Genomic DNA, 18,346 nt, shown 5'->3' with positions numbered 1-18,346 from the left:
TATGTTGCAGGTTTTGCATCATGACAAACGTGGGTCCAAGCCCTGGGGGCTTATAGAGATCATCACATTGATCTCTCACACACTTCTTATGTGCAAGGCTGAAGGGATAATTTGGAGAAGAGAGTTTATTATTCCTTTCATCAGATAAGTAAATTAAGTCTCTGTAAGACTAGAAATTTTAAGGAATTACATATTCATTTCTAGTAAACAGACAGACACACACGTATATACACTGGCATATATTGGAACATATTGGTCAGGCACCTGAACAGTCTGCCCCAATTTATCCTTGCTTTGATGGACACCCTGCAAAGGGCTGTCTGACAATACACTGTTTTCCTCCAAAAGTGGATCATTTTGCTTCTCTTTCCCAGGCATATTTCCATTTAGATCTTGACCCTAAGAGAAATGATATCAAAGAAAACCTGCCTGTGTGACTGTAAATATTGTATTTTACCATTAAATCTCTGAATGGTAAAAAATATTATCTAGGGAAACAAACGGGACAAATATTGTGCTGCAGTTGTAAACAAGCCTTACTGGTTTAAAAGAAGCTCTCAGAGTTCTTCAGCAGAAGTGTATCTGCAATTTTCTCATCTATACACCTTCTCCCTCTATGTCCTGAGCAAGGATACGTGCTCTAATTAAGTGCAAGAGAAAGCTAAAAGAAAGTACTACACTTTTGAAGAGACACTACTGGCTTGTTGCAGACTTCTTATACCCAGTTAAGGGAGTTCTTCTCCACATCTTTGATTTTTATACACATGTATTTACAGAAGGCTTAATTTCAATGAAATAAAGGATGCATCTAAGAGACAGATGCCTCTTTAACCCGTCTTCCACTGTCATTACTGTCAACAAATATACTCACATCATGCATTTCCAAAGGCTCCTTTAACTCCAGTGCTGTGGGGCTCTCTTCTGCAGCAACAGGAGTATCAGAAGTGATCTGTATCTCCCTCTTCAACATTGTATCTGCCTTATCTTTCATTTGTATTTCTGTACCAAACTCATCTTTTAATTCAAGGGCTCCGCTGAAAATATTTTCTTTCTTTTGCTTGACATTTTCAAGTCTCTTCTCCAGACTCCTGTGCTCACTCTGAAGAGTTTCAATCTCATCCTTAATAAAATTCTGTCCTGGTGAAGAGGTGTTTTGTTTAACAGTTTCTGCTAACACCAGAATCTTCTTTAACGTGTCTTTGCACCAACTAAGAGGTCCTTGTTGTTCCTTTAAACACAAAGAAATGTTTTATTGGAAAGTATCCTCACTCAATATACTTAATGCTAAGATCTAATGTCAATCATTAAAATCATAAACATTTCTTGTGAACAACAAACTGTGCTGAAAAGTACATGTAGACCTATTTGCTACAAAAGGTCAAATACTAAACTAGTAATTTTAGTTAGCCATTTTTATAAGCAGAGAACACCTGAAGCTATAAGCATTTGGACAATGATAAAATAATCAGATTATGCTGTGAGGTGCATCGTTATCTTTCCAAGTTCTGAGCAAATAATCTCCACCCTTTCTTACTCCTTTTTCCTTGTTAGAGGTGTAGCAAATACTGGAGGATGGGCAATTGCAGTGATCCATATCTGAGCTATTGTTACAGCTTTCAGTAGCTCTCTATGCTCACAGCTACAAGACTGTTAACCAATCTGCCAAAGTGCAAACAAATGTCTACTCACATGTGAAGGACACTTCTTGAAAATGTTCACCAACATCTTCCTAAGCTTTCTGCTCTGGCTAATTTAAAGACACCTACTAACACCAAATTTAATCTCTTTCCTAGTTATGCCCAGAGAGAAAACAAAAAAACCCCATAAAAATCAAAAAACAAACCAATCAACCAAATTGAAGAAGTCTGTGTGCTTGAGCTAGGACAATTCTACCTTCAGTTCAGCTGACAACAACAGCCCACTCAATTCATTAAGACTGGGTTTAGGCCTACAGTTATCTTGATAAAATGAATATAACACATACTTTATATATTGGAAAGATTTCTTTTTATTTTTTTTAGTTTGACACATTAGCAGTTCTTGTTAATAAATATGACAGTCCGTACAAACCCCTAGGACATGGACCCACTTTCTCCATGGTGCAAGACATGCAGCATACCTGTGATTTCAACTGGGTTTGCTCAGCTGATGGTTGCTCTGTTGTTGGACCTTCACAATCAGCAAGTTTCTCTGAAAGAGTTTTCAGCTCAGTGCTCAGGCCTGTTACCATATCCTGAAACTGCTGGTGCTCTTCAACATGACTTTCCAATGTCTGCACTATGGTCTAGAAACCAAGGAATTTCTAGGATTAGTCCACCATTAGCTCAAACAAATATAATTCATTCACAGACTATTGCAGCTTTCCCAGAACCTCAGCAGCACAAAAAACTTGCTTCCCATAAAATAACTAGCGAACCACAGGTGCACAAAAAAATACCTGGCCCTCTTCCCAGCACATCATGGCCTCCACCATGAACAAAACGTTCATTAGTAGCAGAAAGCATAAGAGTTTGCACTCCATAAGAATACACCTCTAAAAGTGAAGCCTGCTATTCAAAACCTGATGAAAGATTAGATGCAGAATGCCACACAGGGTGCAAATGCAATTTGCACTAAACTGGATGGAACCAATAACAAACAAGATGCAGGAAAAGCCATTCATCCTTCCAAAAGGAAAAAAAACCAACCAACCTATTGTGGCTTGGAGTTTATAGGAACAAATGCTTCATATTACAGCTATCTGAGTTTTATACAGGTACAAAATGTACTTCATACTTACCTTGGTTTCATTTGTTTAGATTTATCTCTGCAAAGCACAAGGTGGTGAAAAATATGAGCTTCTTGTGCTCTTTTTTCCACAGTGGGAGAGGTGGGGGAATTCCCTGTCCTACAGAGGGACTTCCAACTCCCAGTTTTACCTATAAACTTGCTACCTGAATGACACTACAGGCAAACAGTGAGAACTGCAATCAACAGGCATACCAATAATCCTGTAAGGAAAGTGAGTGAGGTTCCAACCTGTAGCTGGCTAAGCAGATTTTCATGTTGTTGCTTTAATTCCGACCATTCCAACTCTGTGAAGCAGGGATCCCCAGCGCGACCCTGCAGGTGATCTTCTTGGCTTTTCAATTCACTAAATAGGGAAGTCAAATCTTCTGCTTTCTTCAGGAGGCTGGCATAGTTTGTCAGCTGAGCTTGCTTCTCCTGCAAACCAGGCTGAAGGGCAAAACCTATCTCTTGTTGCCGTTTCTCCAGTTTGGTTAAAGCCACTTTCAGATCTTCTTTGTTTTGCTCATATTGCTCCCTGTTGAACTGAAGCTGCTCTGGAGGGCTAAGAAAAAATACTGTGTTTAATAGTATTAACAAATTTTTATTCATTTCCTAGAAAAAGTCAAACTGTTAACAAGTCAACCTCTAGAATGAACTTAAGCATACTGAATACTTTTTGGTTTTAAACTACTAAAGTTATTGCTACTGAACTGGACTTAATGCAGGGCAAGTGACCAACCTGCTTAAACCTTAACCTAGTATCTAGTTTGTAGCATCTGAGACACGATGCTCATGCTTTGTATTTTTCCACTTTTCATTACAGCGGAAGTTCTGTTTAAAAACTACAATACAGCTATGAATCCATTTTCTTTGACAACTTCTTATGACAGTCTCCTGAAAGGGAATGTTCTGTAGAAGGTACACATTGCATTAGTTGAGAAGCAGGGTGGAAGAGTGGTTTAGAGATACAGATAACAAAACCAGCATATGGAATATGGGTCATGTTAACACAATCCAGTGCCTGCTTCCCTGATCTTGACATTGGATTGCAGACTATGTGCTTTATAAGCATGCATGCTGGCCTGCTGCAGGTGAATAAGTTGGATTTGTCCACAGGAAATATGCAACTATGATCAGTGAGACAGAAGTAACATTTGTATGTTCACATTTAGTGGTGAAGCTCAGATATTTTCCAGATGGAACTTAAATGCCAACATTTGAAAATACAATCCCACACAAACAAATCCAAATAAATAAAGTCTGGTTATAATTCTGTAAAGTACATGAGCAAAAGTGAAGACAAAAGCAAAGCTTAAGCGTTTCATTTTTTGCCCCTCAAGATTCGTATTTTTTTGCAAATGAGAAATAAAGTGTTAGCCTCACATATGTTAAGTACTCTTGCTTCAAGTTTCCTATTCCAGTTTTGCACTGCTGCCATTACCATGTCACATCTGTTACTCACAGATCTGATCCTGCAAGGTCCTGAACATCTCTTCAGATGTACTAAGCACCCCATCTCCTGCCTCCAACATATTGTGAAGAGGATGCTCTGCCTTCTGCTGTATTGGATCCAATACAGCCAATGCTCTACCTTTCTGAATGCCACTTGTGTTGTTGGTACTGAGTGCTCAGTAATAAGAAAAGGCAACTGAATATTCTCAAAAATACTTGGCTTAGCAATTCATTCCCTGGACATTTTTAAGCAAGTATACAGCAAAGTTCCTGGTAAGTTTACTTAAAGCTGGTTCAAGGAGGTTACAGCACACAAATATCTTGAAAGTGTCTGTATGTGCAAGTTTATGTTTATACAACACACCTGAAATCATCTGATGAGTTTTAAGGGATCAATCTGGCTCTCACACAGTTGCCACAGTGCCAACAACACTAAAGTGTTGACTTAGTACCAGCTGCTACAGCCAAGAAAGCCTCTCTAGAGAGCCAGAATAAAACAGGCTTTAAAAACAATTTAAAAACCCCAGCCTCTTGGATTTACCCCAAACTCTCTTCTGAAACAGTACAGAGCTGTGGAAATGTAGATCCCATGTCTGCTGGGGACCACACCTGGGGCACCGAGCAGGGAAGGGCCACCGCAGTGGTTAGATCAGTGCACCCTCACTGCACACTCTAATGAAACAAGAAGCATTGGGTGCAAATTTGGGTTTTTTTAAATTATCTTACAGGAGTGGCTGAGTTACTTCAGTATCAAAAGGGAATCTGATGGTAGACCTGCCACACCCATTACACTCCCGGCTACAGCCCCCACTTGACCTTTCAATCCAAACTGCCCCCTCCACAACACTGCAGAAGGACAAGTATTTCTGTAGGTATCTTGTTCTGCCCCCAAAGAACACAAATTCAATTGAATTGGTGAACAGGAAGAAGAGAAGTCAGTACAGCAGAATTGCCTCTTGGCAAATTCTGTATTACCTTCTATATTCAGTGGCTAGCTGACAGGTGCTTTCCCACTTGTTCTGGAGCTCAGAAACAGTCTGCTGTCACTGGCTTCTTATTTTTTTCATTTCTCATCAAAGTTTCTCCTAGAGCTACCATGTTCTGTATTTTGGCCTCTCCTGCATCTTTGAGAGCTGCGATTTCCTGTATTAAACGAGAAGCAGAAGCAGTACATCCACAACTATTTTTGGTTACAAAATAGAAGGTACAACCAAGGATTTGTTCATACTTTGCACATCACTGTTCAAGACAAAAGAATTCTCCTTCCAATATATTACATAGTTGATACATAAATAGACAGATCACCTAGCTTTAGAATGTCTGGGATAATGAAGTTGATTTATTAATTATTCTCTACATAATAAAAACCCAAAACCAACCCATGGTTTTGTGCTGAGAAATAAAAGTGATGTTCAAAACCTTTGAGAAAGAGATTTGTCACAATACCATCCCTTCCACAGAATGAAACATGTAAAACACAGCATCCTTATCCTAAATAGCTGGAGAGAGAAGACACCAAAGGGGCCTGGGAGACCCACGCAGGCAGTGGTACAGCCAAGTACAATGGCACTGCAGCACACCTGAGAAGCCACAATAGATGTCCCAGCTACATTACTGACCTCCCTCTCCACCTGTGGAGTAGGCTATGATGGGAAGGCACACAACCACCTGGTGCTGCTCCACCCAGACATGCAGCAGAGAATCTCATATGAGTAATAAACTACACAAAAACAAACCAACAACCTACCAAACACACTTCTCTGCCCCCAGATAAGTTTCAAAACCACGGGCAACCAGCAGTGACAGCATCTTTGATGAAGTACTGACTCATGATGCTAGCATGAACTGTGAAGTGGAAAAGGAATACATTTTACCCAATACCTTTATCTGATTAATCCTTTCATCTGATGGCAACTCGCTTTCCTGTGAGCTCAGCTTATTAACAGCCTCCTCTAGCTTTTTGATCCAGCAAGAAACATCCTGGGCAAGTTCTTCAAAATCTTGTTCTTCCACAGGAAGCCTCTCAGTATTCCCTGTCATTTCACTTACATGTGTTACCAGTGTCTGGTATCTACTAATAAGATCACTGGCTTTTGAAACAGTTTCATACTCTGTTAGCCCAGCCTCCCTCAAGGAATTTGCAAGCTGAGCCATGGAGTCAAATGGTTTTCTGGAAAAAAACAAACAAACAAACAAAAAACTAATAAACATTTATTTGTTTTAACAACTTCTTCTTTAGAAGACAGTTCTTAGAGACCAAAGAAAACAATACCTCTGCATTAACAGTGTTTTATTAAAGTTTTCAAATTTTGTCTCATCGTTTTTGACCTCTTTCAGTTTTTCTTCCTGAGCAGTGAGCCATCCTTCCAAGACTTTACTACTTTCTTCAAGGCTAAAGAGAATATAAATATAGACATAGGTCAAAACAAGAGGCCTTCCATGACTAAACCCTGCTGACAGCAATGTTTTGCTGAAAAAGTGTGCACCTAATGTGCACCTAAAAAGCACCTAATGTGCCTCATCACGCAAAGTTTTAAGCACAAGCTTAATTTTAAGTATCTCAGTTCATGTCACCGAGACTATCCATGAGCATGTACTCCCATATAACACTGAGTCTACTATGAAGTGAAAAAACACATGAAGCATACAACAAAACACTTACTACCCTTTATTAAAATCCATCTTTAATAAAAAGCAGGGTTGTTTGCCATTCACTATGGCTGTTTAATAATGAATCATTTTACATCCCTTGTGATTCAAATGTCAGAAACTACATTAGTTCCCTACCTACTGAGCTGCTGGAGAGAAGCACCAAGTTCCTTTGCCCGTTTCTGACATTTGGAGATCAATCTTTGTAGTTCTGCTTCTTGATCTCTCACACGGCTGTTAAGGTGGTTAATGCTTGCTTTGGGCAAGTAATGTTTCACTTTATTCAATAAAGTTTTAACCTCTTGGATATCTCTGTCTTTACCTTCAGATGTCAGGAAGTGCTGAGTAAGAGCACAAACACAAGATGCATTTGTCAAATTTTCTGTTGTATAATAGGTATTTATGTTACAAGAGTTTTTCAATTCCTGTTATCTCCACAATTTTTTCTACAGCAATTCCAGTTCCTGAAAAGGAATATATGTTAATTCACAGTCTGCTGACGATTCCACTTGTAAATGGAAAAGCTGCTGTTTCCAAAATAAGGTGAAAGTGAGGCAGATGACTTGGGTTTTCCTCTCCACAGTACAAATACACACAGAAGAAATAGGCAAGCAGAATTCAAATCTAGCACTGGCATCACTATGTCGTCTTCTGCTGCTTAACTGTAACTGCTGCTCACAGATATTGTGACTTTCCCACCTCTTTTCTGTTGATTCTGTCTCACTTAGAGTGAAAATCTGGCTACAACAAAGTGAATGCAAATTTTTCACATTTGAATCAAATAGGGGTCAGATTTCATTTTATTCTCCACCTATTTGATTTCCTGCATCTTTGCACACTGAAAGACTTGATCCATTGACTTTCACTAACTACTGTCCTGTTTCTCACTTGCCCAGCTATGTCTGAACATGAACACTGATACTCCATTTTGAAATAGTTTATTTTCATTCTACTTACTGATGTAATGCTTTAAGTTACAAGAAATATTATTTCAGCCTCAAGTTACAAAACTACTGAGGATGAACTCAGTCCTGTAAGATGAATTCACAGTCTCCTGTGTAAAAAAGTAAAACTTAAGAGTACAGTCAGCTTTAGCAATTTGAACATTTTAATACTTTACCTTTAGCCTTTGCAGTCTTTCTTCCAGTATCGGCTTTGTTTCTGAGGGGTCAAAGCAGTCCTTCAAAGACAGCTGAGTGCTGTTGAACCAGTCATTAAAATTCTTGCACTGACCTGAAAAAAAGATACATTCCAATTTTCTTCATTAACTGTATTGTGTAAAAGAAAATGCCATTTAACATGAAGATTTCAGGCAATATGTAATTACATTTGTTGGTGTTACTGTCAAAGGTTACTTTTCACACCAGGACACGTGACAGAAAATGCTGTAGTTCGTACTTTTTTTACCCAACATTAATTGACAATAAACATACCTGTTCATTTGGGAAGGACAGTCTGCTTCCTTGGGTTTGCCTATTGGCAACTCTTATCATTTCCATACAAATAAATATCACTCAAAAACTATTTGAAGATGAGACTACCTTTGGGCCTAATTCTATACCTGCACAACCCTGTGTCTCTATAAAACAAAAAGTAACTAATAATGCTATTCATTCTCATAACTGAGATTAAATAAAAAATTACTGGAAAAATGAAAATATTTTGTTTTTTGTATTTTTTAATGTAATGTTCTGACATTTTTTCCTGAATTATGATTTATAGTTCCTCTATCTATTTTTTTACATGTAAAAATAAGGAACAAAACACTTGGATTCAGATTGAGTGTTTTTTTGGAATCAAAAGCCATTTTTATCCAAACCTTTATCTTGTTCATAACCCTGAAGCTGTTTGAGATATTGAAACAGTGTCAGACACTGAACCAAAAATAAATTAATTGTATAACCTTTAAGAGATTATGATGGTCAATACAAACCTATAAACCTATGTAAATGTGAAATGTGTTTGCTTACGGTTCAGAACACCAATAAAGTGATCTTGAAACACATGTTTCTTCTTATTAAATAAATCAGTGACACATTTAAGCTGCTTATTTAATTCATCCACATCAGGACAATCTGTCTCTTCTTGGAGTAATGTCACATAGTGTTCCTGTTGCAGAATTTTCTGGTGTATCTCCTGAATTAAAAAAAAAAGGATAACTGTTACAAAGAAAATGTTGAAGTGCAAGCAGAAGTTCCCTGTACAGAGCTGCTGTTGTACAAACTCGAGTTCTGCAAAACGGTTTATTAGTCCTGCCTGTGTGCCAAAATAATTTCTTAAAGTATATTGAATTAATAAGGCAATCAAATAGGTAGATACAAGCACTAAACTCTCCTTGAGCAGTGTGTATACATGTGTATGTATACATAATCGCACATATATTCACTCTTGCACATTTTGGCATCACACAAAATAGGTATGTGAAATTCACAGTAATATAGTGTGTTCCAGAGAATGTAATACTTAGAAGCTATAACGCCTTAGCTGCCACAGTTATTATTCCACCCCTAAATGCCTTACTCTGTATGTCAAGTCCCTGTGGGTTCAAAACCAACTTAGAGGGAGCCGAGAGAATTGATTTAAAAAGTGTCTTTTTTCCAATGCCTATGACTTCACTGCCCCAAACACTAGCAGTCTGTCACCCAGAATGTGCATAATCCACTCCCCAACAGGAGGCTTAAATCTTGTCAGCCTTCAACCTCCAAGCAGGAAGCAGCTTTATTCACCTCTCTCCCTGGTGCAGAGTATGAAGAGTTGGCTCAAATTGCCCACTAGGAGCTTCCCTTACACAAAGACCACTTCTGTGTATTACCTAGTCTTGGAAAAGATAGAACCTAGTATCCCCACTCCTGCTTCAACATGTACATATAGTGAAGTGGATGGTACACTGTTGTCATGCCCACCACTAACTATTTGCAGTAGCTGCAAGGATTAACTAACTACATCTGATAATATCCAGTGAAAACAGGCTTCTTTCATGCTTCTGGCAGCTTAAGGAAATATTCAAGCCGGGCTCTTCACTTGAGTTATTCTGGCACTTTATAGCATACAAAGGAGAAATACTTATGAAGTCTTGCCCAGGAGAGAAATAATGAACAAAATTACAAAAGATGCATAATTTGTGGCATGCTACCTCTAACTTAGTAAAGATCTCTAAGGTGTCAGAAGGAGATAAAGCTTTTAAAAGTGATTCGGTCATTCCAATCTGTGTCTTGGCCAAGTCAAGGTCTCCTTTTAGTTCTGCTGTATTCACGCTGAGTTCACTGGTCCCCCGTTTTGTTGACAAGAGCTCTTTTATTAGCTCCATTTTTTGCACAACAGATGATCTGATGACCTTGAAATTGGAAATAAAACATCGTTAAAAAACTAGAGTGGATTGATTTCCTAGAATGAATATTACTGAACTCCATGATTGATAGAAATAAAAAGCAATGAAATTATCTTAAATACAGATGTTTCAATCACAGTTTGTTCCAGTTTCTTTCTCTCCCACTCCACAAATTGAAAACAATAGTGTTTAAGCCCTGCTTTTCTGAGCATGGCTGATTTCATCTTCATTAGGAATGCATTCACTGGTGCTGCTTTACTAACAAATTTTTTTGTCAGTCTACTCTCAGCTAGATGAAGGCCTTATATGCACTTTGGCTACTACGAAAAAGAGGGTGCCAGCTTTCTCTGTAACACGCCTCCCTGCACTGATCCCACCAGAGCAAATTTCCCATGCTGATCCAAAAAACAGGCAAGGAGAGCAGAAAGGTAGGGAGCTCTGGCTCACACCAGTCACAAGGAACAACAGATCCTTAACCTTTCCCTTAAGGCTTGTGCAGATTCGCAGGACACAGCAACTCGAGGGCATTTGGTGCTCTCAAGGAGCAGTGTGCACAGTACAAGGCTGCTGAGTTCTTTCCTAAGCTCCTTAGATCACTTTACCCAGTGAATCTCCTCTGAGTTCACTGCCTGCTGAGGATAAACACACAAATAGGCAAATCGGGTCAAGCTCAAGGTGCATCTGACAGACACTGGGATCAGATGTTTAGGGAATTGGTACAGGATCAAGGTAGGCTAACGTGGCCTCAAGCAGTGGAGAATAATTTATTCTTTGCTGTGTGAAGTTAACACAAAAAGATGTTGATTTCCTTGTGATATCCCAAAGGAAAACATTACAGGAAAAACACCACTCTGTGCAAACAGCTACACACTACCAAGCTACCTTAAGCCATATCCAGGTAAAGGTACAGTTTAAAGCAGGCAGTCAGCATGCTGAGTTGCTGGGATCCCCAAAGGGATGACAAGACCCACTGTTACCGGCCAATAGCTAAAAGCCAGATATCACTCATATTGGCCTCTTTCAGCAGGTCTGCAAAACAGCTGGGTCAGGTCTAAGTCCCTAAAAGGCACAGGACTGAAAGAGGCCTTTGTGTTTAAAATGACAGGTTTGGTTCTAACAGCTGTAGAAAGACAACAAATGAACAGTCGCTGCTAATAGCCAACAAAATGCTTCCAATTCTCCTTGGCTTGATTTAAGTCAAACCAAGAAATGACTGTGGCAAAGATGACACTAGAAGCAGGGCTTTAGTAGTGAGTACTAGTGTATTAGCTGTAAAAGTTTCTTCATACCTGTAGCTCCAGTGGAGGTTCATTACTGTTCAGAAGTTCCTCTATCTCAGCCAGTGTGTTGTCAAATTTCTGCAGTTTCTCCTCTTGGGCTCGTAAGCATGCCTAAAGGTGGAAAAACACATTGGTAACTGTGTTTCCCCTAAATTAAATTTCCATCTTTCTCTTAGAAAATTACATTGCTGATATTCTGATCCTGCACTGTAGCGTACAGAGCTCCCACAGCCGATGCATATCCTGATTTTCATTTTAACAATTCAGACTTTTTTTTGTATTAGAGTCAGAAAAACTCTTTCTCAGGCAAAGCAGTTGCTAATGCAACTCTAGCATAAACTTAACAATCTTTATTTTATTTTGTAATTGTATTTATTATTATATATTTACTATAGAATCACTTATTCTATATTAACCAAAATACATTTGCAAGAAAACAATCTTTAATTTCATATTTATTTCTTGCTGCTACTATTAAAAAGGGACATTCTCAGATGTTATAGTCAAGAATTGGCATCCTGATGATACACTTTGGTAGGAACTTGATAAAATACAAGCCATGCTGTAAGCACTTTTTTAACATAGATCCTTTGTATATGAAAAGACCTCTACTCATTTGAATGGATTTTGGAACAAGCCAGTAATGTGGAAGTAAAATACCAGGTTCAACTTATGAAACAGGATAGCCACATTGTCTCATATTCCCAAATTGATATCCCAAACTGTCTCAGGACAAAGTACTCCTTCGCAGTTTCTGTTCAAGGAATCATCAGATCTGTTCATGTGCTGCAGCCCTTAAAAGAGTTCCCATTTGCATTTGCATTTGCATACTTGCTACATGGGAAAGTAGGACTTCTCTCATATCATTCACACTTAAATTATCTTTAAGTATACAGGCAAATAATTCATTACTCTTTTCTTTGGTGGCAGGCTTCTTGAAAGCACATGCACCAGTGCTCTGCTGGGTGGTCACAAAGGACCCTGGGTTTCAACCCTACATAACACGATACATACTGCAACAGTTGGTTGGGTTTTTTAATTTACATTGACGTAGAGATGGTTCAGGATCAACAACAGAAGAAATAATTGTAAATGGATAAACAAACCTGAGGCCCTCTGCACTTCAAATCATTCTACAAAAACCCAACGCAGAGTTCAGTTTTCTCTCCTCTATTCTGCTTTTAGAGTAGCTTATAGGAAACATGGTTTCTCTCTCCCTTGCCCTCTTTTCCCCTCTCTTTTGAGAACTATCCTCTTGCAGAAGAGCAGTGGAGGAACCTTAGTGCAGCCGCCTCCAGCACAGCCCTTCCTAAGCACCATCAGAGGCACGCTGGGGGCATAGTCACATCATGCTGTGCTTGAGCAGTCTCCAGGTAACAAAATGGCTTTTAGATGCAGTTGCCAACTGGTGCGTTTTTATTGGGGCCATCAGGGACCTGAACTACCCCAGGTAAATTCCAGTGGTAAAGGCAATAACAATGTGACAAAATATCAACCTCTGCACAGTATTTATACTACTGGTTCATTGCAAAGATCTGTATATACAAAGAACACGTTGGCTTTTTACTGCTCTGAAAATTAAAACAAATGAGCTGTGCTCTGTGCTAACAGTAGCAGTAATGCTGCAAATAAGTGTAATTAAAACCAGGGCATTTGTAGTGTGTAAACACTGAGAAAAAAACGCATGCATATTTTCAGACAAGCATATATGGAATATATCTGTGTCTCAACCCTACACAAGCAGGAAAATATTTTTGTTTAATAGGTACTGGCATACAGCTAGTATATGCCAACGAAGTGGCATAGCTGGTCAGTTATCGATCTAAAGTCAGAAATTTAAATATTTACCCCTCTATGTGAGGCTTTTCAATGGCACAGAGCTTGTGCGTGTGTTTTTACACCCAGGTGCACCTGATACCAAGAGTTAAAGCTACTATTTGTGCAAAAGGAGCATGGGCAGCCCAGGCTCTGCTGGTGCAGCCCCTGAAGACCTTTATCGGTCAGCCACTACTAAGGCTGCACTATGTTTGCTGGGGAGCACACCGGAACAAAGATTGCAGGAGCAAATAAGTCACCTCTGCAACCTCTTCCTGATCCATGCATTGCCCGATCATTTCTGAGGTTCCAGTATCTTCACTGATAGGCAATTTCTAGCTAGAAGACTAATCACTAGCCTATACACAAGCTCTTCTCTTTCTTCTCTAGGCACAAGGAAAATATGCACCGTTGTACTCTGGACTACAAGCTTCCCTGGCCTTCTTTGCTGTACGTTTGCACAGCACAAAGGAATGAGGGGCTTTTCTAGTCTAAAGCAGCATTTGCAGTGTTGTGTTAATTTCAAACAATTTAGTTTCCAAGACTTGTACCCCCAATATATTATACAGTATCTTGAGTGAAACTACCCGTGCATACACAATTGCAAATGTTACAACTTCCTCTGCTTTTGCAGTGCTGGTATTTCTGTGTGATGTGCATGTTTACAAACCGAAGTCCATGTCACTGCAGTGTTAAGAGTAAAAAATTTCCATTCAACTTACCTTCAGCTGCGTAAGGTTCTCTTCAGTCAGACAATGGCCTTCTGCATTCTTAAGTTCTGCATGTGCCCAAGCGTCGATTGTGCCAGATAAACTAAGAAGTTTGTCCCACAAAGCCTGTGCTCTTCCCAAATTATCATAGTAGTTTTCAGTTTTTTCATTGATCTACCATGAGATTTATACACAGAAAACATACGCGGATTTCAAAATGAGAGGTATATGCTAAAAGCAAAATCAGCATAATAAAATCAGAGTGAAATGAAAACACCCACAAAAACAACAAGTGCAGCAAGGGAAAAAAAAAATCTCGTGCCTTCACAGTGAACTGGTCATGGAGAAGATATTTAAATCCCTGCCACACATGTCACCAAACATACCAATCACAACAGCAGCTTGCCAGTTTTAGGGCAGGTTTAGGAAGGAGCCTTGCTCATTAATGTTTATCTACTCTCAGTAAATACTATCTAATCTCAGTATTGATGCACTGCTTAGATTGACAGTGGCAAATGTTTCTCACCAAAAGCACCACCACTGTAATTCTCCAGATTGACTCCAAAGTCTAAATCCACAGAAGTTGTTATGGAAGCTTACGGATTCATGCAGAAACCACAAATTTTGCCTTTCTGCATTTCCTAGAATTATTTACTGTCAAGAAGCACCCATGATATAAACTGCCTGAAAAATGAGAAACATTACACCAGTAACCACTCTACAAGCTTTGCTCTGATAAACACTTGGATTTATCTCTTAAGAATCTTTGCCCTTCATTTATTACAAATATTACACACTCGTCAGAATCAATTACTATAATGCATAACAGATAAGACCACCCTGATAATTTACTTTTTACATACATCCAGCCATCTGTCCACAATAACGTTAGCCTCATTCTCAAACGGAGGCTCCTCAAAGCTTCTCATTTTATTGAGCTGGAATTGAAGATTTTTGCAGATCTGATTTATTTTGTCTACATCTTCAGCGTGATCATTAAATTCCTCTTTTGCCTCTTCAATCTGTGAAAAATGCCAAATGGATACTTATGAGCATGTTTACTTACGACTGTTTAGTCAGCAAAACATTTTTTAATGATGTGCTGTTCTTTTTAGTTTAGAGAATCAACAACCTTACACAAAATAATCTATTTTATATATCAGGAATTTCATATATGATGAGACTAAGAGTGTATCCCGTGTTGTTATATCCCTGTCATGCTGATAGAAACATTTCTCTATTAGAAATCCATATTATCCTATTATTGGTTACAAAAACAGCAAACTGGGAACTGTGGATAATTTATTTCTGACTAAGACAGCCAAAACCACGGTCTGCTTTAAAATTTGCAATTGCAAGATCCAAGGGGACTGTACATCCATACACAGAACCTCAATTACATAAATAAACAATACACAATGTAATAATCATCAGAGATACTATTACAACTAATAAAAAATATAACCTGGCATTCAGATCCCTAGGTTTTTAACTGCTTTTTTAAAAAAGCTTAAATCCTACTAAAATACACCACTGTCAAATATGCCACTGCCAGAAACTGAAGTGTCCCTTTCGCTACTTTCTATTTAAACACTAGACAGCTTCTTTGTGCTTAATTGCAATGTCAGTGTTTACAAACAACATGGAAGCTCGATGGAAAAGAAACACTGACCTCTAGTGTTAGGCAATTTGATACTAAAAGCTCTTATTTCCCGGAGACAAGCGTTACGGCCACTGTGATAAGCAGAGCAGCCGTCACAAATCAGAACAAGAGAGAAGACCTTCTCTGCTACTGTTTTATATAATTATAAATAACGAATCACCAGTCCTCAAGGACATGCCTGTACTGTGCCACAGCTATTGCACACCACAGTTCTGAGGGTGGCAATTGCAAAACTGAGGGCGAGGATGAAGCACTGTTACCAGAGAGAGGGGTCTCCATGCAAGCAGGGACCAGGGTATGCAGGTAATATCCCCTGCAGCAGAAGCCTGAGGGATATGAGATGCCAGAAGTCTCATTGTGAAACCAAGAAAAGACTCCATCTCAGCTAAACGCAGGGTGGCACACACAGACACCATCCCACAGCTTGAAGGGAGAATCCTCTTACATTCCTTCTTAAATTTAACCATCCCAGCTACTGCCTTAGAGCAAAAGTTCACATGGACGATGCTTCATCAGAAAGCCAAAAATGGTATCTAAACAGCCAGTGATATAACCCAGCCAGGAAATGTGAAACCTGTACAGTAAAATGGACACGCTGCTCTTCACTAATCCGTTAGCCATGGAGAACTATGTCCAGTGATTGTATTCACTTAGCTAAGAAGAATGTAGCTGGCTGTCCAATTTTTGCCTGAGAAAGTGGTAAACTTTAGAGAGTGTGTCCAGCAATACCTGCTCATTCAGTCTCCTCAGCTAAGGTAAAATCTACTGCAAAAATTTAACTGCTATCAAAGACAGCATGTAGCAATGCCGATTATAAAGGCCAAGGCTCTTATACAGAAGGTCTGTCTTCCAAGTACATTTGTGACATAGGACAAGTGAGAGGAGAAATACTGAACTATGTTGTAATGGCTTCTAACCACAACACAGTTTAGTCACCAAAGTTCGTGTGATGGCAGAGAATCATGGTACAAATGTAAGCAGCTCAAGGAAACACTAAAATCACTCAAAGCCATTTTAGCCTCCAGAAGTCCACATCCTAAGGCAGCACCACGCTAGCAAGCTCAGGCTGTCTCTGGTGGCAATGACACACAGTGAGGTACACAAGCTCCAGCTTGGGAAGCTGGATAGATCTGTCATGGCCCAGTCTCTGAGGAGATGTGCCATGCTGACACACCTTTACAGCTCCTGTTCCTGATCCAGCTTGCTTGAAGATTTTTGCACGGCACTGGATGGTGCAGACAAACCCCACTGCCCTGCCTGTGACCCAGCGACATGAGCAAGGAGACGATACAGATCTAAATTCTTGGTTATAAGCTACAGTGATGGCAGAGAAACAAACAGCCCCAAGGAGTGGCATTACCTATTATTTTTGCTTTCACTGATACAACATTTTAAAGTATCTATGTAGTAACAAATCAATTCACTCTTTTTGTATAGTTACAAACTGCGCACTATAAGGTGTTTAACTTGGTAGAAAATAAATATTCTAAAGAGTATGGGTGAACATGGCTGATTTCAACATGTAGTTTTGGTAGGACAGGATTTCATCTTATTTCATACTAGATTGTAGTTTTCCCATGTTGTTGAGGTTTTGTGTTTGTTTTGGGTTCTTGGTTTGTTTGTTTGTTTTTTTTAATCCCTCCCCTTTAACAAGACCTTGATTCACTAGGCAAAACATCAACTTCAGGGTATGGACTCTAAATCTGTTTTGGAAGGCAAAGTGGAAGCAAGGTCTTAACATACTCCCTGAAGGCTGAGTGTACAAGGGCAATCCTACATATGAAAGTTCCCAGGAAAGGCTTTTCTGTCCTTTGCAGTAAGTTTTTGTAACTCACCTTTGTTATTAGTCTGTTCAAATTCTCCTTCCCCATGTAAGAAGTTTGCTGGGAAAGCACCATCTCCTGTTTCTGGATGATGCTGGTCAGACTAGTTTTACAGCTTTGATACTGCTTCAGGAGCTCCAGAGCCCTTGCACACTGCTCCTGGCTATTAAAAAGAGACGTATTATTTAAGGCCCAAGCATAAAACAGCAGCCTCAACCTCTTGTCAGTTTCCTTCTCCTATATTCAAGCATGTGAGGAGTTTGATTACTATATTTGGAAAAGAGAAAATGGGGATAAATTGTACCAGTCATAAACCCTGCAATACTGTGTGATACCTGGTGTGGTATTTGGACAGATTTTGCAATCAGAAATTCCCTTCACCATTGGATGCTTCTGATTTACATTTAATTGTGATGTGAACTGAGCAGTTCTGCTTGTATGATACGCTTCACCTGAAAGGTGAGCTCAGTCACCAGTAAACTGGAATACAACATGCAGCATATATCACAACAGCTTGGGTGCTGAACAGTGGGAAATGCCACTTCAGCCCAGCCTTCAGTGGGATGTGAAAACAGATTATTCCCACTGACACTTGTGCAAGCCAGGAGGATTAGCAGAACTGTGCCAGCCCATGCAAAGCCTCCAGGCACCTTTAAAAACCATAAGAGAAGGACAGATGCCCTGGATGATCTGTCATAGCCTTTCCCAGTCCTCACTCTCACAGACATATCAAACCAAGCTCCTTTAGTCTTTTCCTGCATAAGAGACTGTTTCTCCAGCTGTCTTCTTTCATTTGCTTCAGTTTGACTTTTCTTTTTGAATGTGCTGGCATGAAATTCACAGTAAACACAGAAGAC

At 39.3% G+C, this 18,346-nt stretch overlaps 1 protein-coding gene across 1 annotated transcript in view; it reads right to left on the bottom strand.

Annotated features, from left to right (window-relative positions):
- The window catches only part of LOC104405773 (nesprin-2-like), a gene marked incomplete at its 5' end in the record, with an annotated part of 148,639 nt that overhangs the window by 112,827 nt on the left and 17,466 nt on the right, over positions 1–18,346 (bottom strand). The window contains 16 exon segments of the mRNA XM_010014581.1: positions 265–399; positions 872–1,228; positions 2,120–2,284; positions 3,019–3,331; positions 5,197–5,265; positions 5,267–5,364; positions 6,103–6,391; positions 6,494–6,613; positions 7,009–7,211; positions 7,991–8,103; positions 8,841–9,006; positions 10,004–10,204; positions 11,488–11,589; positions 14,016–14,177; positions 14,867–15,025; positions 17,502–17,652. Of these exon segments, the coding sequence (XP_010012883.1) occupies positions 265–399; positions 872–1,228; positions 2,120–2,284; positions 3,019–3,331; positions 5,197–5,265; positions 5,267–5,364; positions 6,103–6,391; positions 6,494–6,613; positions 7,009–7,211; positions 7,991–8,103; positions 8,841–9,006; positions 10,004–10,204; positions 11,488–11,589; positions 14,016–14,177; positions 14,867–15,025; positions 17,502–17,652 (2,803 nt within the window).

Source organism: Nestor notabilis, unplaced genomic scaffold (assembly GCF_000696875.1).
Source record: "Nestor notabilis isolate BGI_N333 unplaced genomic scaffold, ASM69687v1 scaffold2365, whole genome shotgun sequence".
NCBI lineage: Eukaryota > Metazoa > Chordata > Aves > Psittaciformes > Psittacidae > Nestor > Nestor notabilis.
This window is presented reverse-complemented; position numbering and strand designations above follow the sequence as displayed.